At 44.9% G+C, this 23,540-nt stretch overlaps 1 protein-coding gene across 2 annotated transcripts in view; it reads left to right on the top strand.

The window, feature by feature from the left end:
- The first annotated feature begins 217 nt into the window (after positions 1-217).
- Positions 218-23,540, top strand: part of Pip4k2a (phosphatidylinositol-5-phosphate 4-kinase type 2 alpha) — a 167,609-nt gene continuing 144,286 nt past the window's right edge. Inside the window, exon 1 of one of the 2 annotated variants that reach the window (XM_048461087.3) lies at positions 218-510. In XM_048461087.3, coding sequence (XP_048317044.1) covers positions 367-510 — 144 coding nt within the window. In that variant the 5' untranslated portion in view covers positions 218-366. The remainder of the gene's footprint in view (positions 511-23,540) is intronic. The other variant, XM_048461086.3, reaches the window with a different exon arrangement.

A 23,540-nucleotide genomic window follows, 5' to 3' on the forward strand; every position in this document is an offset into this window, starting at 1 on the left:
GGTCCGGCATCCGCATCCGCACCCGCCCCGCCCGTCGGCGCCGCTGCCCCGCCCGCCTCTGCGTCATGACGCCGGCGCCCAACGCGGAAGCCGCCGGCCGCCTGGACCAGCCGCGGGCTGTGCGCCGAGCCGCGGCGGGCGGGAGCCGGGCGGGGGCGCGAGGCGAGCGCAGCTGCAGCTTAGGCGGCTGAGCGCGCGGAGCGGGCGGAGCGAGCGCCCAGGACCGAGCGCGGGCGGAGCGGGGCTGGAGCAGTGGCGCAGCGGCGGCTGCCCCGGGGGATGCGGCTGCCTCCCCGGGCCGGCGTGTAGGGAGGGCGGGTCCCCGGCCTTGGCGGCGAGGCGGTGGAGGGGACCGAGACTGCGGCCATGGCGACCCCCGGCAACCTGGCGTCCTCCGTCCTGGCGAGCAAGACCAAGACCAAGAAGAAGCACTTCGTGGCTCAAAAAGTGAAGCTGTTCCGGGCCAGCGACCCGCTGCTCAGTGTGCTCATGTGGGGGGTCAACCACTCGGTAAGTCTGCTCTGCGGCGCGCTTCTCTTGCTCCTCGGGTTCAGCCTTCCCAGCTCTGCTTCTCTTGCAGCTACAGCGGTGGCAGGGCGGGGACCTCTGGCCGGTTGGCTCGGCCGGTCCCGGGCCCTCCGGTTGTTTGCCTCTCCGGGTGCCCCTAACCCCACGACATGCGTTTACCCCCTGGGTTTCTCCGGTGCGGCTTGCGCCCCCTTTGCAACCCAGGATGGGTGCGGGATGAGAAGCGTTCCATGTGCTTCTGAGCCTCTCCGCGCCTGTGCTGCCTTGCATCCGTCCTCCCGCCGGTCTGTGCCCGCTGCCCGGGAAGTGGGAAGTTTGTGCGGGGACCGACTCCACCTCAGCTGTCAGCCCCGGCGGGAGAATGCTCAGGGCCCAGTCCGAGCGATCGCTCCCCTCTCTGGGACCGATAGGCCTGCGTGTCCTGGGCCATTGGGCAGGTGTACCTGTCCCTCCATGTCAGGGAGCGTCCGGAGCTTCCCACAGGAGAACTGGAGTGAACCAGAAGATTTTGGGCGGCAGCTTGAGAGCGTAGCTTTCTTTTTTCCTTTAAAGGCAGTTTTATCGGACTCAATGAGGAATTTTATTTTTTATTTTTTTGCAATGGAAAAAGGCAACATAAATATGGCCCTGATGCTGAGCGTCTTCGTCCTTTCCCGCATCGCCAGACTGCTGTGTCCGCTCCAGATCTCCTGGCGGGGAGCCCCCCCCCCCCCCCACCTCGGGGAGCCAGGCAGAAGTCACCGACTGCGGAAGGGCAGCCAGGGTGGTGACAGACGGAGGGGGACCCGGCGGGCGCGGGTTGGAGGTGGTCTAGAGTTAATTACATCCGTTTGAAAGGTTGTTTAAAAGGCTGGAGGGAAGCGCGTTGGGAAGGTTAGCCTAGCGCACAGCCAGGGGTGGAGGAAGGCGCGCGGCTGCGGACTCTGCAGACTGCGGTGTGAGGGGCTGAAATAGCCTCCTGCTGATCTGACAGCGACACAACTCCAGCAGCTTTAATCTACTTAGATGGGATCAAGAAACATGATAGGCGCTGTTGGCTGAGCCGTGAAGTTTCAATGAGCTTGTGAATTTTGACCGTGACCTTACCCACTGCAGTCAGCCAGCTCCGGAGGCAGAGCTTGAGCCTGCTGCCCTGCTTTTGATTTCGGTGGATGCCCAGGTGTCCTTTTCAATGTAATGGAAATGACAGAAAGCCAGCGTGGGTTCTCACACTCTCAAATTAACGGAGTTGTTTAAAATGGCTCGATATCTTTTATTTGTACTTTTCTTTCCCCAGCGGAGCAGGGGAGAGGTGAAACAGTCCATAAAGATGATTGTTTGCCTGGAATGATTTAAAAAGTTGAGAAATGGTCATTTCCTACCAGTTTACTGCCTGGTCTACTGAAATTCTCTTTACTTCCTGACTTCTTTAGCTGTTAGGAATGTCAACTGTTAAAATAGCAGACACCAATGCACCCCCCCCCCACCATCCAGTTTTATTACAGATAATGAAGTTACAGTTTTCCGTTGTAATAAGCCTATAATTTAGTTATGTTTGCTTTTGTAAAGTTATTTTTCTATTTCCGTTGCTATTTGCAGCTCCCAAATTACTGCAATGGGGCCCTATAAATACAAGTAGGTTGCTGGCTGTGGACCCATGTTTATAGGCTCTCTCTCTCTCTCTCTCTCCTTCCTTCCTTCCTTCCTTCCTTCCTTCCTTCCTTCCTTCCTTCCTTCCTTCCTTCCTTCCTTCCTTCCTTCCTTCCTTCCTTCCTTCCGGAGTTCTGGTGTTTTGGTAAGGAGTGTATGTGTGAGTATGTGTGCGTATGAGACCAAGTTTAATATAGTAAAGCAGTTTCAACATTATGCTGCAGGGGGAAAAGAGTAACTGTTTGGGAATTAGAATTCCAGACCACTTAAAAAAGTTGTCTTTGGGCATGCTTCACTGTAACATTTGGGTTGCTACCTTGTGTTTATTTTTGAGTTGCTACATTTGTTTTCCAGTTGTTCTACTTGGAAAATACTGAATGAATGATGGCAGGACATCATTACTCTCTGCTGCTCTCAAGAACAGTTCCTAATTAATTCTAAGAATATACACCGGCAGAATAGTGTATCATGTAAGCATGTTGTTAATGCAACCCATAGCAGCGCATGCAGAGCCTGCCACAGTGGAGAGGGTTGCTAAAATGCCTCTCTCATCAGTGCCCATGTGTCTTTTTTTTTTTTTTTTGAGCATGGGTTGACAAGAAAGTTTTGTTTTTTTCATCTTCTAGCAACGTATTATTTAAAAAACAATAAACCTCGCATACTTGGAAGGCATGTATTTTTGGTTGGTTTTATTTTAGCAAATGATTATTGGTGCCAGAAAGATGTTTTATCATGCTTTGCTGTGCACCAAAGTTTATAGTATAATGTTAGAATAAGTAAGTGCACATTATCAATAATGAACATGTATATAAATGGGGACATTTGATGAAGCGTGGCAGAGAGACAGGTAATTCGAATCAGAGCCTTTCCTCTGCGGTTCTAGGATTAGCAGGGGCAATTTTATAATGTATGAAGCATTTTTTTTGTTTTTAAAATTTCATCAGACTTTTAATTGGGTATTTAAAGTAACCATAAATTTGGAGCACTGAAGGGAAACCATATATTTTTATCACATGAACATCTTATGGTGGAATTGGGCCTCTTCCTTGTGCTATAGTAAAAAGCTCATTGAGTCTGTTTGAATTCTATTTATTTGGCTTCTGAAGACAGGATTTCTCTGTGTAGCCCCCACTGTTCTGGAACTCACACTGTTGACTAGGCTGGTCTTGAACTCAGAACTCAGAGATTTGCCTACCTCTGCCTCTGAGTACTGGGATTAAAGATGTGCCATCACACCTGGCTGAATTCTGTCTTTAACTGTGACTATTTACCTTGTCATATTAGCCAGTTTTGGGGATCAATGTTTATACCTGGGAAATGGGATTGTCGGCAGATAAGTTGGAGATTTTTGTGTTTGTTTTTTAAGTTGACAATTTAACTATTTTTCCAGGTAATGGTCGAATAGCATCATATTAGGAGTCCCAGAGTATACAGCAAGCTTTTGGGGGTGTTTCAAAGCCTGACTGGATGGCAAGGAAGTCTGAGTGGTTTTAGAAGGCTGTAGGGAGTGTGCCAGGTTGATTGTAGCTGAGCTCATTGCCATCTATTGAGTCAAAGTCTATTGGACTGAAATGTAGAAACTCGCAATTGAGGCCAAAACCTTCAAGTCCATTGTAGTGGTAATGAAAATCTTGATTTGGACGATGCGCAGTGTGGAGAATAAACCTGCCATTGTACGCTTAATTTGATATGTTACTGCTTTCTAACCTAAAATCTCCATCAGGGAGTGGATCCGTGCCAACTTTTATTTTAAGCAGAGAATATAATTGAATACATAAAGGAAAAGATGACTTAGGAAGGCAGTTTTATCTTGTTATGCTTGAAATTAAACTAAAAATGATCAGGCAGTTAGCTTCTTAAAATGGGATTTTAATAGTGTAGGGAGTATGTTGAATGCTATGCGCCAAGATTTGTTTAAAATAGATATTCTAAAAGATTTTTATACACTGTGAAATGTGAGCTATTTGGATTAGTATTTCCAACCCTATTTAGATTTAAGAAGGAAAACACAGTCTTATCTGTATAGAGAAACATGTAAAACAAATATTGTTTTTAGAAATAACCACTTTGTTGATATTAAAGTTTTGTGGCTTCAAGCCATAGAAACAACATAGGTTACAGGAAAAGTCTTAAGTAGTATAGTAACTTTGGAGATAGTCACAGTGGAAGGGAGGATGGCAACTAGAACATGGGAAGAACCAGGTCCTTTGCTATGGTCTGACTTTGCCATCTGATTTATTTACCTTTCCCTGTTCATAGCTGCCTGAGGAACTCCATGGGGCTGGGAACTGAAGAGTTCCTAATTCCAACTTGTCATTTCTGCTCTCCACACGGGCTTTCTGTCTCCAGTTTAGGCCTCAGAATACCACCAGTCATCTTGCCTTGTCTGGATTCAGTCAGTGATAGTTTCCTCATGGACTAAATCGTAAAGTGTAAGGTGAAGAGTTCCCCCAAAGAGCTGGGGGCAGGGGCATCAATGTGAGGCAGACATCTACCCTGGTATAATAAAGTTAGTATTGATCTTGATGGCTGTCCGAATCTATATGTGCCAATCTTAGGACAGCGTGCCTTGTCATGTGTGGTTTGGAGAGTATGTAGCTTTCCCTGTGGAGCATCTGAAACATGCACTGTCTTCACAGCAAGGTAGGGCCTGGAGATAGATAATACTGTATTCCAGAAATGTAATTTCTTCTGGGTTTATATTTGGATATAGACAAAAGAAGGAGGAGTCTTGGTGTAAAAGTGATTTGGATTACTATGGAATGATAATGACTGAAAATAACATAATGAGGCAATTAAAATCTAAAGTAGCTAGATATCAAATGAACTCACCGAGTGGAACCTGACTAGCCATGCATTCCGGAACCAGTCCCACTCTGTTTTTTTCCCCCTTTACTTTTCAAAGGAAAGAAGCAGTCATCCTGGAGTTACTACTGCTCCCTTCAAAGACATGACTATTGTTTTCTTCTCCATTAATCAAACACCTTAGCACATCTTTAGTATGCAAAATGCTGCCCCAAGGCAGAATGAGCTGCTGTGCCTTAGAAAGACTGCCAGCAAGAATTGTAATAACCAACAAAATCTCAGTTAAGTTGATAGAGCGTGCGGCAGTCGTGAGTAGTTAGTTCTGCCAGCTTGCACTTGAAATACATAAATCACGTTGGCATGAGTTGGTGCAGTTTGGCCAGGATGGTTTGTGGTCAAGTTGAGTAGGTTCAATTCCTGCTTCATTGTTTGTTCATGGGTCTTTGAGTTTATCCACCTGAGCCTCAGTTTGTGCATTCTTCACAAGGAGATAATGATGACAGGCACTACTTTGAAGGTGAAATGAAGCAATCTATTAGAGACCTAGTGCTGTGTAACAAGGAGTCGGTACCAAATTTGGATGCAGTCAAATTGGTAACATTACTAAGCACTAGATCAACGGTTTTCCAAATTTATTGTGCCTATAAATCCCACAGCTCACTTGCGGCTTTTCAGATACTGATTCGGCAGGTCTGATGAGGATGACAGCTGAGTCTTTCACCTTTAGTGTGATCTGAGGTGATGCTAATGGTTTGAGTCTCTCTGGGCTGTACTTTGTGAAGCAAGGCATCAGAAGGAATGACATTAAACATAGAAATGTCTTCACAGCAATAGAAAAGTGACTGAGACTGCCATCAAGGATTGTATTATTTACTATCCTCACTGATGTGATAAAATTCTTGACAAAAGCAATTTAAGGGATTGCATGTTTGGCTCACAGTTTGAGGCAGCACCACAGCATGGCAGGGCAGCCATGGTAGCAGGAACGTGAGGGAGAGAACAAATCTGCAGTCAAGACTTAAGAAGAAATGGATGTTGATGTTCAGCTAGCTCTCTTTCTCCATTTTGATTGAGTCTGAGACCCCCAACCCATGGGATAGTGCTGTCTACATTCAGGGTAGATCTTCTCTGCTCAGTTAAACCTTCCTGGAAATATTCTCATAGACACAACCCAAAGTATGTTTCCATTGTGATTCAAAATCTTGTCTTGTTGACAATGAAGATTAACCACCAAAGGGTAAATTAGATCTCTAAAGGGGAGGGTAGAAGGGTGGGGCGTGGCTTTGAGAGCAGGACAGAGGAAGAAAAAAGAGGAAATAAGAAACAACTGAGTGAGGCTGTTCCAGATATTACAGGGTTGTGGGTGTGCATTTCGAGGGTTATTGCTTCAGGGACGGAGGAAGAAAGAGATAGAAAGATTAATTATCAAGTTGTGAATGAGTAAAAAAGTTTCTTATAGGAAGATTAGGAGTAGAAGGTGAGAAATGCTGTCCAATTTAGAAATGTATTTTCTTTGACTACATCTTGTGTTTTTTTTTTTTTTTTTTTTTTTGAGACAGGGTTTCGCTGTAGTTTTAGAGCCTGTCCTGGAACTAGCTCTTGTAGACCAGACTGGCCTCAAACTCACCTCGAACTCAGATCCGCCTGCCTCTGCCTCCCGAGTACTGGGATTAAAGGCCTGTGCCACCACCACCCAGCTTTACATCTCGTTCTTCTGTTTTTTTTTTTTCCCCTTGTTCACCTTTGTTGGCTTTAGTTTCCTTTTTTTCTAGATTGTTATTAAAGCCTTTTAGCTAAGGTCTCTATGTGTGCTTTTATTACCATTTCTTTCCTTTATTGCTCCATGGGGTCCCATGGTAGTGAGATAGAAGCCCAACTTCTACTCTTAAAATAATGCTCCTAAATGAATCCTGTCGGGTTCACAGTTCCTGAATTCTGTCCATGGACCATGCAGGGATTCAGGGAGCCTGACGGAGAACACGGTGGTCTAAGTGATGCTGCGCAGTTAGCAGTGAGCCGGATGCTGAGCCAGAGAACTCAAATAGGTTGAATTCATGAACTGCTGCATTGAGTGCCTGGTATGTGTGGGATTTTGCCCTGTACCCTAACCATAAGCCCAGGAGACTGTTATCATTTCTTCTAGATCTTTTCTATACAGTTCTTAGTGTTAAAAGCTGTTTTTGGGTAGACAAATCATGAGCTATTGATACTGGGTAAAACTGTTTAAAATCATTTTTTCCCATGACAGAGAAAGTCATTTCTGTGGAAAGCGTGTAGGCAGGGAATAAATATGTAATCTATTCATGGAAGACATTGTTGAAGAGTTTTAGAATAGTAACTTACTGTGTTGGTCAGAATTTTTGTCACTTTGATAAGCGACAACCTAAACAGAGAGAAACAACTTACAAACAAGAAAGGTTTGTTTTTGGCTCATGTTGCTTTGGGCCTGAGGGGAGGCAGTGCTGGGAGCAGGGGACTGAGGCTGCTCTGCTTATGGCCCCCTGGAAGCAGAGTGGGAGGGCGGGAATGCGTCAAGGGCAAGGTTACTCTCTTCAATGGTGTGGCTCCAGTGCCCCACTTCTTAAAATGAGGCCCTACCTTCCCCAGATACCATCTCCCAAAAGTCTTTTAAAACTTGAATCTCTCAAGGGTTAAGCGGTTGAATATGTCAGAGCGTTTATGCTTTAATCCTCTCTAGAAATATTTTCATAGACTCACTCCTCTCTTCGACTAGTAAATCTGACAATCAAAATTAACCCCACACTCACCTAAAGATGAATTTGTCTATCTCTTTCTTCTTTTAATTTTTAAAGGTTTGTCCTAGCTCCCAGTTTCAGAGGATTTTTAGGTAATTTATGTATTTATTACCTGTGTTCTGTGGTGCAGTGGAGAGCAGAGGATGACCTTGGGGAGTTGTTCTCTTTCCACCTTTCCATGGCCTCAGGGGATTGACCTCAGGTGTCAGACTTGCTTGGCAAGTGGTTTTTACTTGCTGAGCTCTTTTTCCAGCCCTGTGTTAAGTGTTTCGAGTCTAAGTCTTAATAGTTTTTTAAATGGAAGTATTTAGGAGCTAGGTTGTGGATCCTCTTGTGATAACACTTACTCTAGAGATTGTGATGTAGACTGTTAGGACCGGTATTCGTGACCTGGCAGTAGGGTTATGTCCTGATAACCCTAGCATAACTGAAAATATTCCGGATGCTTTTACTACTCTAACTTTCAGGACATTTAGCTCAGCCTAACCTATATTAAGTGTGTTCAGAACACTGGCACTGACCTGCATTTAGGAAAGGTTATTTTTCCTGTTGCTATGGTAAAATACCCAGGCAAATATTTATTTCGGCTCACTATTCCAGGTTGTAGTCCGTCACAACAGGAAATCGTGGAGGCAGATGCTTAAGGTTGTTGGTCACATTGTGTCCATCCATTACATTGTATCCATTGTATCAATTCATCACATTGTATCTGTTGTATCATCACATCATTGTATCTATCCATCATATTGTTTTCATTGCATCCATCAATCCGTGTATCCATCCATCATATTTTATCCATTGTATCCATCAATCATTGTATCCCTCCATCATATTGTATTCATTGTATCCATCAATCGTTGTATCCATCCATCACATTGTATGGGTTCAGAAACAGAAAGGGATGAATGCTTCTCTCTAGATCACTTCTTTATACAGTCTAAGACTACAACCTAGGGAATGATGCCACTCACAGTGAATATGTCTTCTTGCCTCAGTCTAGTCAAGATAAATCCCATACAAGCATGCCCAGAGACCTTTCACAAAAGTGTTTCTGGATCTCATCAAGTTAACACCGAGATCAACCATTACATGATGTAAGACATGATGTAACAATGTATATTGTTGAAATAAAGGTTGACTATCAAGTAATTTATTTAATATTACCCAAAAGTGAGAACTGAAATGGGTATATGAGTATGCCTTATACCATTGGGGGTTGAAAAATTGCATCATCACCAGTGTTTTGGACTGTACTTGTAAAATGCCTAAGTAGTTGCTGGCACACATTAAGTTCTTATTAAATGGTAATGTCCATTATTATTTTAAAAATACCATAAGTGTTAAGATATGTTAAGTTATTAGGTTATAAGTTAAATTAATTGTTACTTCACCCTGGCTCATAGTATCAGATTATCATTATATCTGGTATTATGTATCTGTGAGTTATGAATTATCTTAGAATTTTCCATTTGCCCTAACTTTGCTTTATCTCTTTGTTACCATGTTCATTTTTGTATCTTTAAAGCCTTCACTAGTGACTGGGTGGTTAAAGGTGTCAAAATCTAATTCACATTCATTATTATAAATTATATGAGCTTGAATTGATATCTCACCTCTTTTAAAAAAAATGAGACACTTTAAAGCACTTCAGCTGCAAATTGAACACGTTATGGGCCTTACCTTTAAACTGCTCATAACCTCAGGGAAAATAGACACAAGATAGACACATGCACACACATCTGGAGTACTGGAGATTCTGGGGCAGAGGCTGTTGAGCAGTGTGGGCAAGCATAAGCGTTGTTAAGATCACACTGGGCACAATCGCAAAGAAGGTTCGAGCTTGGGTATGAAGATGGAGGAAGACCGCTACAGCCGGAGGAATCAGCAGCTGCAAAGGCCCAGAAGCTCACAAGGAAGGCTGCATGGCTGTCGCAGAGCAAAGGGGGGTGCTAGGAAATGGGGGCTGAACAACTAAGAGCTGGATCATGGCTGCTTCTGTTTGAGGACTTGAAGAAGTCTTCAGGAGAGGTGACATTGAGGGGGGAAGTTACAAAAGATGAAACATGGTCTATGAGGCCAAGGGGCCAACAGCTGGCAAAGATAACAGGAATGAAGTAAGTGGTTGGCCCTGGCTGTAGGGCCCGAGGCCTTGCCTCCTACTCTGGGGCTCATGGAACAGTGACACAAGACATTACCCCAGAAGCTGTTGGGTTTTGGGCCTCCTAGAGCACAATGGGCTTTTTAACTACCAGGCACTTTGTGAATAGTTTGGAAAGCACCAGCTAGAGCACTCTGCTTTCAAGTCCTCAGGGCTCTTTGGTGTGCCCCAGAGGCTGCTGGGAAGGCAGATTGCCTGTGGAAATTAGCCCCACCTATCCCATCCTCACCCAGAGCAGGTTGTTGCTTTCTTCCCTTCCTTTCTTTGAGGCACTGGATGTAAAATATCCAGGCAATATTCTAACAAGAGGATTGAAAACCAAGGGGCGAGTTGTTGGAATCCTCAGGAGAAGGCTGGAAAAAGTTTGGGCTCCAGTTTGAAGAGCTGATTTTAGAGAAAGTCACAGTACTGACAGGGTCACTTGCTAGTTTTTACAAGTCTCCAGTGGCACTCACCCTCCATTGTGCATTTTGCACTGAAATAATTCCCCCATTTCTTCAGCATGGACTTAAAGTCGTGCCTCCTTTTTCTCTCAGTGGCTATCCTTCACTAGAAAGCTCTGGACATACAAAAACCGCTGAGCGTTGGTCTTTCCACTGTCCAGTCAGTCTGCAAATATGCCTGCAGATATGCTGCCTACTTTGGTAGGAACTGGTCACACATTGCTGCCTTGATTTCAGTTAATAAACCCTAAATTCAATTTCTTGGTAACCCTTTGTGGTTAGTGACTACTGACTGGACATTGTAGCTGAGGCATATCCCCTTCAGCCATTGGATGATGCTGACTATTCTAGAAGTTTCCATCTGAGGTGACAGCAGAAGTCCTTCTGCTGTGGTGTCTCTTACTTTAATATGTACTCTGCTTCTTGTCCATTTTCACATTCAAGATGGAAAAAGCAGGACTGAAGCTGTTGCCTTTGTCCCCGGTGGCTGCAGTGCCCCGCCCATTCACTAGCCTTGTCCTGGACTTGCTCTAGCCCATCCATCACAAGCCCCTTCTTTTCTACCGTGATGGTTGATCTCAGTTGTTACCTGGTGAGATCCAGGATCACCTGGAGACACAGGTCCAGGCCCCTGTGAGTGACTATCTTGGTTAGCTCTGGGCGAGCCTGTGGTGATTTATCTCATTCAGGTTTCCTGCTGCGAGACCTACACAGTGTGTGTGTGTGTGTGTGTGTGTGTGTGTGTGTGTGTGTGTGTGTGTGTGTGTGACCGGGATACTGAACAGTACAAATGGAGAACGGAAGCTGTCTTGAGCTCTCTGCTAACTTCTGACCGGTTGTCTTCATGTGAATCCCTGATAGGCATCCCCACCCTCCCACTCCTCCACTCCAGTCTTGTAAACAGACTGCTGTCCACACAGCTATTCAAGCCAGTGCCTCAGCATTAAGCTCCTGGGTCCTTTTCTTCACTGCTCCTTGCTTCAGTGCAGAGCCTGCCTGCTGCTCTTGTCATGTGCCGTACTGAGCAGCCTTCCCTGTATTCTCCCATTCTTAAACCCAGATTCTCTAGAGAAGTGGCAGAAACTTCTGGCATGTACGCGATCGCTTGTCACTTCCTCAGTCAGACCCTCCAGAGGCGTCCTGCGACATCCACCACCAGCTGGGGATCAAGTTTTCAAAGACATGAGCGTGTGGGGACATTATGTATCCAAGCCATATCATCTCTTAAGGCCTTGCTGGCCTGGCCCCACTTCCCTCCTTGCAACCATCGGTTCCTTCCCTTGGTTTCTTCTGCTCTGCAGTCACATGAGAATACCCACACTGGTGTTTTTCTGATCCTTAGACAACTGCTCAGAGCATCCATAGCACTTCTGTGTTTATTTCCTCTTGGTCCATTACAGTGTTTTCCTCTCAGATTCTTGAATGGTTCCTGTGCAGCTGGCCTCTCTAATCTAATATAAGGCAGCCCCTCCAATGCCATATACTCTTTCATTGTCGCTTTGACAGACACTGTTGCGTACCTGGGTTTTTTTCTCCCCCTCTTAAATAAAGTGCTAATTTGCAGAACAACTGATGTCTTGTCATGTCTACTTAGCTGTGCTCTCTACACTGAGAAGGTGTTTGTGTACAGAGTTGGCATTTGAAGAATACTGTTGTTGGCTGAATGGCACAGCCCTTCATGCCCTTCCACTGAGCCCTCGTCGCGTGTGAACGTTGTTTGGTGTGACTGAGCACGGTATTAGAACATGCTGCTGAGCTGGTTGTGCAATGCCTTGAGAGTGGGGGAACTTGCTGCAGGGTGGAGATAAGAGGTGTGGGGAACCACAGGGCTGCACCCAAACAAGACCTGTGTTCACAGAGCAGGCAGGAACTTTGCCTCGTGCACAGAGCAGTCTTCAGAGAAGCAACTTCCTCAAACGCTGATAGAAGCAAAGGTTCACCCAGTGAATCCTGTGAAGACTGAAGTTGTTTCTAAGTACGTGATGTTATTATGTAGCAGAGTCTCACTGCAGTGTGGTCACAGCTTAGTCCATGTGACTTACCTCTCTGGAGGCCTTCAGACACGCCTCTAAGATGTCCAGTCCCCAGAAGTGTGCCGTAAGTTAGAATCCATCAGCGTGTTAGCCACGGTGGCAGTCCCACTGTCCCAGGTGTTTGTGGGTAGTCTCTACAGTGTTTTGTTTCTGCTGAGTCTTCCCAGGGCTCCTTATTGCCACGCCCACTTGATCATCTTGACTGTGATCCATCCATTTCCCTTGGACAGTTATTGAGGGAGGATTTCTCGAATCTTAGGATGGAAGATTGTTTTTGTCCAGTGCCTCTGGGAACCCTGGACTTTAAACACACTAACATAAACTCATGACTTGTCCTATTTGGACCTCTTCTTGGTAATTTGAATTGGGGCTGCTTCCTTTGGGGGAGGAGTGGATTTATTCTCCTGACCTGGAGGCTGTCAGTCTTTAACACACGGGGAGGGGGATCCTGATGGACTCCATGTTTGGACTCTGCCCCCTGTTGTCCATCCACTTTGACCATGGCTTTGGCAGGCAGCTCCCCCTGTTGTTGTTTGTTTGCTTGTTTGTAATGCCTTTAGGAAGGTAATTTGAGAACACTTTATTCACGGTGCCTGCTTGTTTTTAGTAGGAGAACTGATTGGAACAACTCTATTGGCAGAATTTTAAAAAAAAATGAAGCCTAAACTACCTTTCCTTCCTTTCTTCCCCTCCCCTCCTTTCTCCCACTCTACTCTTTCCCCTCCTGTTCCTTTTCCAGTAGTTGGAGCGTACAAGCTTGGGCCACCATCCTGGTGTCTTGGTTGCTTTCTGTTTCTGTGATCAAGCAACTTGGAGAGGAAAGTGTTTATACAGTCCATCAGTGAGGGAAGTCAGGCAGGAACCTGGAGACAGGAACAGAAGCAGATCAGCCTTGGAGGAAGGCTGCTTACTGGCTTGTTCCTCATGGCTCACTCAGTTTGCATTCTTACATAACCCAGGGCCAGCTGCCTAGGGGTCTTACCACCAACAGTGGGCTGGTCCCTCTTGTGTCAGTCATTAATCAAGAAAGCACCCTGACGCTTGCCTGCAGACAAACTGAGGGAGGCATTCTCTCAACTGAGATTCATCTTCCCAGATGGCTCTAGCTTGTCAGGGTGACAAAAGCTAGATCTGTGTCCTTCATGACTGCTGGGAACTCAGGTCTTGATGTGTGTGGGAGACATCTCACTGTCTGGGCTCCAGCCCCCCTCCCCTATTGGTTAGTGACCCGTAGAGGCTCCATCTTAGCTTCAACCTTCTGGGGCGAAAATTCATCTTGGTTTCTTTAAGTGTGCATATATATTAGTTTATTTCAGTGCAGAATACTTCCCCTCGTTTTCAATCCAAGCCAACTGCCTTGTGAGTGGGTTACTAAACGGGGAACACCAAGAGTGTGGTTGGCTAAGTCCAGGCCCAGAATTGGGCAGGGAGACGAGGCTCTTAAAACTAACTCAAGGAGTCCTACTGATTATATCGAGAGAGGAATTTTTATTACCTTTTCAAGAAATAGCATTGGTTTTGGGATGCCTGAGTCACATACCCATTGAAAACAACTGCTCACCGCTTCAGAGGATTCGGTACAGAGTTGCTTGGCGGGTGTGCCTGAGCCAGACGTCATAGTAGTGCAAGTGTGTAGCAGAGGGCAACTGTTTGCCTCAGGCACACAGGAAGGAGGGAGCAGCAGGAAGTAGCTGGGAAGTGCACCTTCTCTAGTTAGGCCCCATCTTTAGAGCCTGGGAAATCTCCTAAAATAGCCGCCAGCTGGAGACCAAGTATTCAGAACATTATCTACGGGGAAGTTTCAGATTCAAACCATAACAAATAGTCCCCCCCTTTAATAAAAGGGAGAGATTTTCAATGGATTTTTTTTTTCTCACATAATATATCCTGATAATGATTTCCGCTCCCTCTACTCCTCCCAGGTCTTTCCTACCTCCCCTCCCATCCTGTTCCACCCCCTTTCTGTCTCTCATTAGAAAACAAGCAGGCTTCTGAGAGATGTCAATAAAATATAATATGATAAAACAAAAACTAACGATTCAGAAGGAAAACAGCCCAGGAAAAGGCACAAGAAAGAGGTATAGGAGCAGAGATCCACTCATTGCCCGCTCAGGAATTCTGTAAAAACACTGAACTGGAAGACATAGATTAGACACAAAGAACCTGTAGAAGAGAGAGCAAGTGAGATAGCAGAGTGCTCATGTGAGAGAATATATGGAAATCAAATAAAATAAAAATAAAAAAATAACAAAGACCCTGACACATTATGAGACAGGCATCCCCAAAGATGCTATCGAGTTTATTTTCTGGTCACTGTCTATTCTGGGCATTAGCCTACCCTTAAGATTAATTTGTTTCTCCAGTGAGAGTCTTTTGGAGAAAACGAAATTTTTATTTGCAAGTAGTTATCGATTGGAGATAGCTTCTGGACTAGGGGAGGGATATGCGTACGCTTCTCTCAGCTCTGGGACCTCCATCTCTTACAAACCCATGCAAGCCTCGGTCTCTGTGAGTTCATATGTGCGTTGATCCTTCGCTGAGGGAGAAGGCGCTATGTGGGTACCAGCTCAACTCTCTATAAGTCATAGCAAATATTCTCAACCAGATTCTTAAGAATAAGGTCTTTTTATTTATTTCACACAAATTTATTAGCCAAAAAAATATTAGATGCTGATCAAGGCCTTAAGAAAAGATGAATGGCAAAGTCTTTGCTTGTAATGAACAAGTTCACATTTGACTGGAAAAATAGATAGGGATTGTAGGACAGGAAATAGGTGGGGTCACTGAAGTGTCTCATTCTTTGTGTATTTGGTGACATGTAATAGTTACTAATCAGAGTAGCTAAAGGAAAGTGGGGAGAGGTACAGTTGATGAGTAACCCATGATGCTAAGGGGCAGGAGCCTGACCAGCAACCTGCCAAAATCAGGACTCAGAGCAGGTTACTTTCTCTTGGGGTGCTGCAATCTACAGTCTCTAATCTTTGCACATGGTTTTTTATGGTGTGTGTGTGGGGGGGTGGCATATGTGTGCATAGCCATAGAGGCCAGAGGAGGAGGTTGGGAGTCTTCCTCTGTTGCTCTCCACTGTGCTGAATTGAGACGGGGTCTCTCTTGAACACAAAACAGCATTCCAGCAAGACTTTCTGGGATAACAGGAATGTGTGGCTGTGCCTGGTTGTATGTGGGCATGGGGGGATAGGGGGTTTGGAGCTCCTGTTCTCTTACCTTCCCAGCCAGCACTCTTACCCACACAGCCACCTCCCTAGCCAGAGCTTGAGTTTTTCTGAACCCTTACTCCAAGTGTGTTCATTTTCCTAGTGTTTGCAGACTAGAACCCACACAGTGCCAGGTTTACTCATTCTAGATTTGGGTACATTTAGATTATAATCAGTCATGCTGAATCCTAGTTTCAGATTTATTAAAAATGAGACAAAGCCCTGGTGCACACCCAGAGACAACCCACTGTGGTTCTTGGAGCTGGGTAGCTGTGCACTGCCTGAGTGGGTGTGGCCATTCTCAAGTCTTAGAGTCATCCTGGGAGGGGCACTCCCAGCCACTCAGATACCTAGATGCACACATGTCCAGAGCAGCAGAGGGTTCATACACTGTCTGGGGAGACTTTGTGGTATTTGAGTGGGATCTTGAAATTCCTTGGGAATTGGGTTGGAATTCACATGGTGGGGAAGCTGAGAAAATGGGGCATAGGCACGGTAATTAACAAATATAGAAGCGAGAAGCATGAATGGCTCGGGGACTGCTGAACCTTTCTTCAGGTACAAATCTGCTTCTTCTGTAATTTGGAGGTTTCTTTCCCACAAGCCAGTTCCCAAATAACCATTTACAGACTTAATATTACTTACAAATGTTTGACTGATGGCTCAGGCTTATTATTAACTAGCTCTTACATTTAAATTAAAACCTTTTGTTAAATCGGTGTTTTGTCACATGATTCTTTTTTTTTTAAAGTAATTTTATTAAATTATAAAAGTTTCCATTTCCGCCCCTCCTCCCAACACCCTCCCACTCCCCCCACTCCCTCTCCTCCTCCCTCTTCGTCCCTAAGGGCAGTCAGGGTTTCCTGCCCTGTGGGAAGTTCAAGTTCCTCCCCCCCTCTCTCCAGGTCCAGGAAGGGGAGTATCCAAACAGACTGGATCCCAAAAATCCAGTATATGCAGAGGAAACAAGTCCCAGTGTCATTGTCAGTGGCTTTTCAGAAAGACTCCTGTCCAGCCACATTCAGAGAATCTGGTTGGATCACGTCCTCGTTCAGTCCCAGTCCAAATGACCTTGGTAAGCTCTCATTAAATCCGTCCCCTTGTATCAGTGGGTGATAGCATCCCTCGCAGTCCTTATTTCCTTTTTCATTTTCTTCGTCCTTCTGCTCCTCATTTGGACCTTGGGGGGCTCAGTCCGGTGCTCCAATGTTTGCCACATGATTCTTAACTTTTACCTTATTTTTTACATGTCTTCTTCAGTGACTGGCTGGGATCTCCCAGACTCCGCCCTTCTTCTCCTGTATCTCTGCGTGTATTTCTCACCTGGTTCTATCTTGCCTTGTCATAGGCCAAAGCAGTTTTATTTGTCAACTAATGAGAGCAACACATATTCACAGTGTACAGAAAGACATCCCACAGCATTTCTTCTACTTAAGAAAATTATTTTCTGTGTGTGATACAGTGCTTTGCCTGCGTGTATGTAGGTGCACTGCATGAATGCCTGGTGCCCCGGAAAGCCAGAGAGATTGTCAGGAGTTTTTGGAACTGGAGTTACAGACTCTGAACCACCATGTGGGTGCTGGAAAATCAAATCCCAGTCTCCTTCAAGAGCAGCAAGTACACTCAACCACTGAGCCATCTCCCAGTCCTTCCTCTTCTGTGTTTATAGGTTTAGTCACTTCCATTTTTAAGGACAAACTACTGTTTAAATAGCCTTTGTTTGCATTTGTTTCCATAGACTTGGTCTTTTATGACTTGAATCCCGTCTGGAAATGGCCAAACACTTCTACTTTCAGAGTTTGAGGTTGTTTGTAATTATACAGAATATCATTTGTAATAAACTTGCTTTAGGGTCATTTGTTTTAAAGGTGCCAGCAGCAGTGAACTCTAAGGGTGAGTTCCCTAGGGTGCCATGTAAAGGCCCTGGCTGTGGGAATAGTTGGGAGCTGATTTGAGCATTGTCTCATGCACATTGTGCCCAGAACTGCCTTAGCCAGACAGACCCTCTCTCTCACCTGCTTACAGGAACCCAGGTGGCTTTCTGATGTGCCCAGAGGCACTGCCAGCACCCCACTTCTCCCTGTCTTCCTTGAGTCCAGCATTCTTCAATCATATTCTCGGATGTAGTCATTTTTGTTACTCTGACAAAATACCCAACCAAAGCAACTGAAGTATGGAAGACTTTACTTTTGGCTTGTAGTTTTGGGGTGCTTTCCGTCATGGCAGGGAAGTCGAAGTATTGTGAGGCTATGTAATGGTGATCATATTACATCTGCTCTCAGGAGACAGAGCGTGAGTCCCGGGGTTCAGCTCACTTCCTCCTTTTTATGCAGTCCAGGACACGGACAGAACTGTTGAACCAGACGCCCTGCTGACGCTTGGGGTGGGATGGGTCTTTTCACCCCACTTGGTCCAGAGACGTCTCCTTGGTGAGTCTAGACGTTGTTAAGCTGACACTACCAACCCTCACACCAGCATCTGTATCTCTGAGGAAGCTCTCAAGGGGCGCCTTTGCTGGAAAGAAGGGGAAAAGTAAGACGTACAGTGTTCTCTTGGCAGATTTGATTCTGTTTCAGAAAATGCAGGGTTATGCCATCTTCTCTGCCCCATGCTTGTTAGACATTCAAATTCATGTGTAGAGGATAGGGGAGCTGAGAATGGACCCTGTGATGCAGGAATCCATCCTTCCACGGTTTCCCTTGGGCCCATCACTGTTTGGTACCCTTGAGTAGTTGTAGCTGGGTGCAAAATGCATCAACAGGGGGGCGGGAGGGAGCTTGGTAGACCAGATGGAGCACCTTGCTCAGCTGGCTGTGGCTTTCCCCTGCTCATGACCCAGACACTCCATCTTGGACTATGTTTTTAGAGTGTTTTTGTTTGTTTTGTATTTTTCATTCTAGTGATAGAGTTCAATAGATTTTAAAAAAGGTCTCTGTAAAAATCCTCCCCACGCACGTGTAGAATATAAAGCTTTTGGGGAACACACACATTGCATCACAGCAGAAGGATTTGTATTTACAAGTTATTGTGGTCAGCTCTGTGCCCAGCCCGGCATCCTTCCAAACAAATAGTCATGGTTGGTTAGATGATTGGTTCCATGGACTGGAGGCCTTGCTGTCTAAATGATCCCTTGCCTAGAAAGTATGGAGACACACTCTAACCATGAATGAGTAAAAAGTGTGGAGATTTTCACACTGTAAACGTGAATTTTTTAAAGAGTTTTAACCCTGAGGATGAGACCACACCATGTGTGTGCTTCACAAGTGCTCTACAGCAAGCTTCACCTCCAGCCTGAAGACAGATTTCATCATGGGCCCCTTGGATTTCCCTAGGAATCTTCCTTTCTTCCCGGTCTGTTGTCCCAGCGTCTCACATTGCAGAGAATATTCAGATCTCTCGTGGGTGTGTTCTGACCCTTACATTACTGTGCCCCAAAATGACCCTCTGTGCTGGTAAGCCACTGCCTTCTTCAAAATCCAGCTTGCAGCCAGCTTGCAAGTGTACATTTGGAACAGAACCCAGTTATAAATTAGGTCCTGCCTGCACCGAGGCAACAAGTCCAAGTGCTTTGGCATTAGAAAGGTCTCTTCAGCAATGATTATGATAAATCAGCGAGGCACACCTCCCTGCCCCACCCTGAGGCAAAGCAGGAAGAGAGCAATAAACTTAAGTGACATTTTCAAAAAGAAAAAAATAGATTAGAGGAACTAATGCATCCCTTTGTCTTACTTTTTTTTCTTTAGGCTTAAAAGACGCTAGTGAATATTTGATTTAGTCTCTAGCCAATGGGAATATTGTTTAGTGTTACAGACATATTCTTACGTTTCACGAGGCACTGCTCTATGGGATATTTTCTGAGAATCTTGGAAGCTCACCTGGCTGTAACTGTAGAGAACAGTAGCTATAACTGTCCTCTGTGCAGCAGCCAGGACTGATGTTTTGCTTTCTTCCCAGCATTTTTTTCTTCCAATTTTTGAGACTATACTGTCTTTATTTCTCCATCTTTTGTGTATTTTTTACAATGAAATTTTAACTGTTTTTCTTTTTGAGACAAAAATCTCACAATGTAGCTGTGGCTAGCCTAGAACTCGCTTTTTAGACAAGGTTGGCTCACAGAGATCCACCCCCATCTGTCTTCCAAACCTGTATGCCACCACACCCTGCAAATTTTAACATTTAGTGCATAGCTTTATGCCAAGAAAGCTTTCATATTCTGTCCAGTGGTTCTAGTCTTGGTTGTTGCAGATCTTGCTGTTGTCTGGGTAACATTTATTCTTGTTTTCTCTGATTCCCTAGAACAGTCTCCTAGGGAATTACTTGGTTGGAGTGTGAGACTATTACAGGGTCTTGACATGTGCTGCCAAATTCTAAAAACAGTTTCTCCAGTTTTAATGGGAGTAAAATGGGGCTAGCTTCTTCATCCTGTGTCTTGCTTTAGGTATTTCCAAGTTGAGCAGCAAGGCTTCTTTTGCTGTTCTCTTATCTATTATGTTCTCTGAAGACCTAGTGTTACCAGCTCTTGCCCTGTGTGGATGGTGCCTGATGTAAGGAAGTGTGGTCGGTGGGAGGCATGCCCTAGAAGGAGATTTTGTGGCCCCAGACCCTTCTCTCTTAACTTCTCCTCTTTAGCTCCCTCTTTTCCCCATGGAGGAAATAGGTTTTCTCTACCAGACGCCAGGTAAAGATGGTCCATCACGATTGACCGTGCTGCTGTGGACCCAGAGTAGCAGGCCAAATAACCAGGAACCAATAAACCTTCCTTCTTTTGAAGTTGATTATTTCACATATTTTGTCACGGTGATGGGAGGTGGACTTGTATACACTGAGATGTCTATTTATAGGAATCTTCTCCAGCTCCACATAATTGGAACATGTGTGTGCTATGGGAGTGTCAGGGCTGGAGGTGTGAGCTCTTCTTCCAGAAGACCACCTGACCTGGAGGCTGGCTGGAGGGTAGCTGTGCAGTTCTTCCTGGGCTCTCCTGTAGATGCTCAAGCTCTGTGAAACATTCGTGTGGTTGCTGTGGTTGTTTACACCACCACGTGTAAACAACATGACTGAGCATATGCCTTCCTGGAAGCCCAGGGCCTGGCAGCTGGCTGGAGGTGACGCAGTATGGTGGTGGTGGTGGGACAGCATGAGTTGATAACTTAGCGGGCAGATGGTGCCCAGACTCCAGAAGGATGTTCGCACCATTTACAGTTGGCTTATGTCAAACGGTCTAAACCTATGTGATGTTTGTTGTACGCAGGCCAGAGCATTCGATGGCAGAAGTTTGTAGCTGGTAATCCAGCCTGACCATTCACCGTTACACCTGACCTTCGGATGATTCAGGTGAAAGTGTTCAGAAAATTTAATATGACATCCCTTTGGGTCCATAATTAGAGTGTGCATGTTTGCTTTCAGAGGTTGGATGCTGTCACCTTCTGTGGTCCCGTCAGCCGTGGCTGTTTGACTTGGTGTGTGCCTGCTGTGTGGGCTGCATCATCCGGTGTTAACACGTTAGGCACCTGACACCGCAGCCCTCCCGAAGCCTGACATAGCCAGCTAGCGGAAGAGGACGTAGTGAGAAAGTGATGCTTGTATCCTAAAGCTCCTCTGCCACTTATGCCTCCACTGTGAGGATGCTGTGCCACGCCCTGGTGACTGTCATTGCCACTTCAGGAACTGAATATAGCCCTTGGAAAACAATTTCTTTAAATCTGAACCTTAATTTATTCTCTTTTTTATTTTTAATTTAATTAGAATTTTTTATTTTATGTCTATGGGTGTTTATCTGCGTGTTTGTCTATGTGTGCCAGGTGTCTGTGGAGGTTGGAATAGGGCATATGTTGCTCCAGAGCTGGAGTTGTAGATGATTATGAGCCGCCATGTGGGTCCTGGCAATCCAACCTGGGTCCTCTTAATTACTGAACCATCTCTCCAACCCCCTGATCCTTATTTTTTAAAGTTTAAAATTAAATTAAAGGGCCCTTTGTAAAGGATGATAGTATATATTTTACTTGAGTGCTTCTAATGAAAAATTATGCCTTATTCTATTATCACTTAAAACTATAAATGCCGGTGCAGAATGAACCATTCTGCATAGGCTTCGGGAAGCCTATGTTTCCAGTGGGAAACAGAATCTTTAAAATTTATGGGTATGAATCTCTTGTACCGTTTCTATTTTTAAGAAATAAACAAGAATGTAGCTTGTTTCCTCCTGCAAGAGCTTCATGGGTTTTCAGAGGAATGTTGCAAATGGATTATTTTCCCTTTGGCTGGAATTATCAAATACTACTTTAAAATAAATATAGTTCTATTGGAACTTCAAAACAAGATGCCACTGAAGAACACACTTGGTTGAACCTTTTATATGAAGACGAGACTCCTGTGGTGGTGTGTTGAGTTCATTAGAAAGCTTTCCTGAGACGTTCAGGTGCACCGAATGAGAGGAGGTACATAAGTGGCTGCCGTGACCCTGCGAGGTGACACCAGTAGATACTAACTTGGAAATGGGGAAACTCAGGAGACCTCAGCCTTAGGCAAAGAACTGCAGGCAACTAAGGAAAGTTGTGAGTGGGAGAAACCGTCTTCCCTGGAGAAAAGCACAGCGATTGGCTATTCCAGACCCCATGGTCAGCCCTGTGGAGGAACAGATTGCAGTCAAATTGTAACAGATTCTTAGCAAAGTGAATCAAAGAGGTGCCCAAGGGGCCACTGACAGTGACCAGTTCTGCCATGTGTAGCCTAAGTGTGGGCTGCTGATGTGTTATAAATTCTGTGTTTCTTGCCCTTTTTAGTACATTTGTTTATTGAGTATGTGCATGGGGAGATACATGTACCTTCATGCCTGTGTGGGGGTCAGAGGACAACTTGCAGGAGTGGCCTCTTTCTACCGCGTGGGACTTGGGAGCTTGAACTCAGGTCATCAGGATTGATGGCAGCACCCTTATCAACCGAGCTGTCTCCCTTACTCATTTTTTACCTTTTAAGGTAAAATTAACTACAAGTAGGTGTTCTGATACCTTCTTCTCATGTAGCACGTCTTTCTCTGTTCTGACAACCAGCTCCCAAATAATGACACGGAGGCTGTTCTTTCTTACAGCCTTAGCTTGTTCTTCTTCAGCCTTAGCTTGGATTATTTCTAGCCAACCGTTCTTAAATTTATCCCATCTACCTTTTGCTTCTGGATTTTTACCTTTCTCTTTTTCTGTCTATCTTTTCATTCCTTCTTACTCCGTGCCTGGCTGTGTGACTGTGTGGCTGGTCCTTGGCATCCTCCTTTTCTTACTCCCTGTTTCTTCTCTCGGTCTGCCAGTCCCGCCTGTTTCTCTCTCCTGCTAACTATTTGCCGTTCATCTCTTTATTAGATTACTCAGGTGTTTTAGACAGGCAAAGTAACACAGCTTCTCAGAGTTAAACAAATGCAACATAAATGAATGGAACACATCTTTGTATTATTAAACAAATGTTTCACAGAGTAAACAAATGTACCACACATTGTCAATTAATATTCCACAATACTTGATCTTAGCTTAGATTTGTTCTTAACTAACTCTTTCAACTTAAATGAATTCATTTATATTAATCTGTGTTCTGCCACATGGTGTTACCTCTCTTCCATCTTTTCTCCTCCTATTTCCTTTCCATGTCTGACTTGTGACTCTGCTTTTCTTCCTCCTAGAACTCTCTCTATCCAGAAGGTCTGCCTATACCTCCTGCCTATCTATTGGCCATTTAGCTTTTCATTAAACCAAATCACAGTGGCATATCTTTACATAGTATAATCAAATATCTCACAACATTCTTGCACCTGATAGATTGTCTGGCTTGCTCCTTTCCTTAAAACACCCCTTCAGAGACTTTTCCATTCAGTGTGTAAATGAAGACGTGACTCCACATTGTGCATCTTTCACCAGGTTCTGGATTTATTTCAAAAGTCTTAAAATGCTAGAACAAGATGGTGTTTGTGGACTACTTCTCCCATCCCT

Source organism: Myodes glareolus, chromosome 14 (genome assembly GCF_982192425.1).
Source record: "Myodes glareolus chromosome 14, mMyoGla1.1, whole genome shotgun sequence".
Classification (NCBI taxonomy): Eukaryota; Metazoa; Chordata; class Mammalia; order Rodentia; family Cricetidae; genus Myodes; species Myodes glareolus.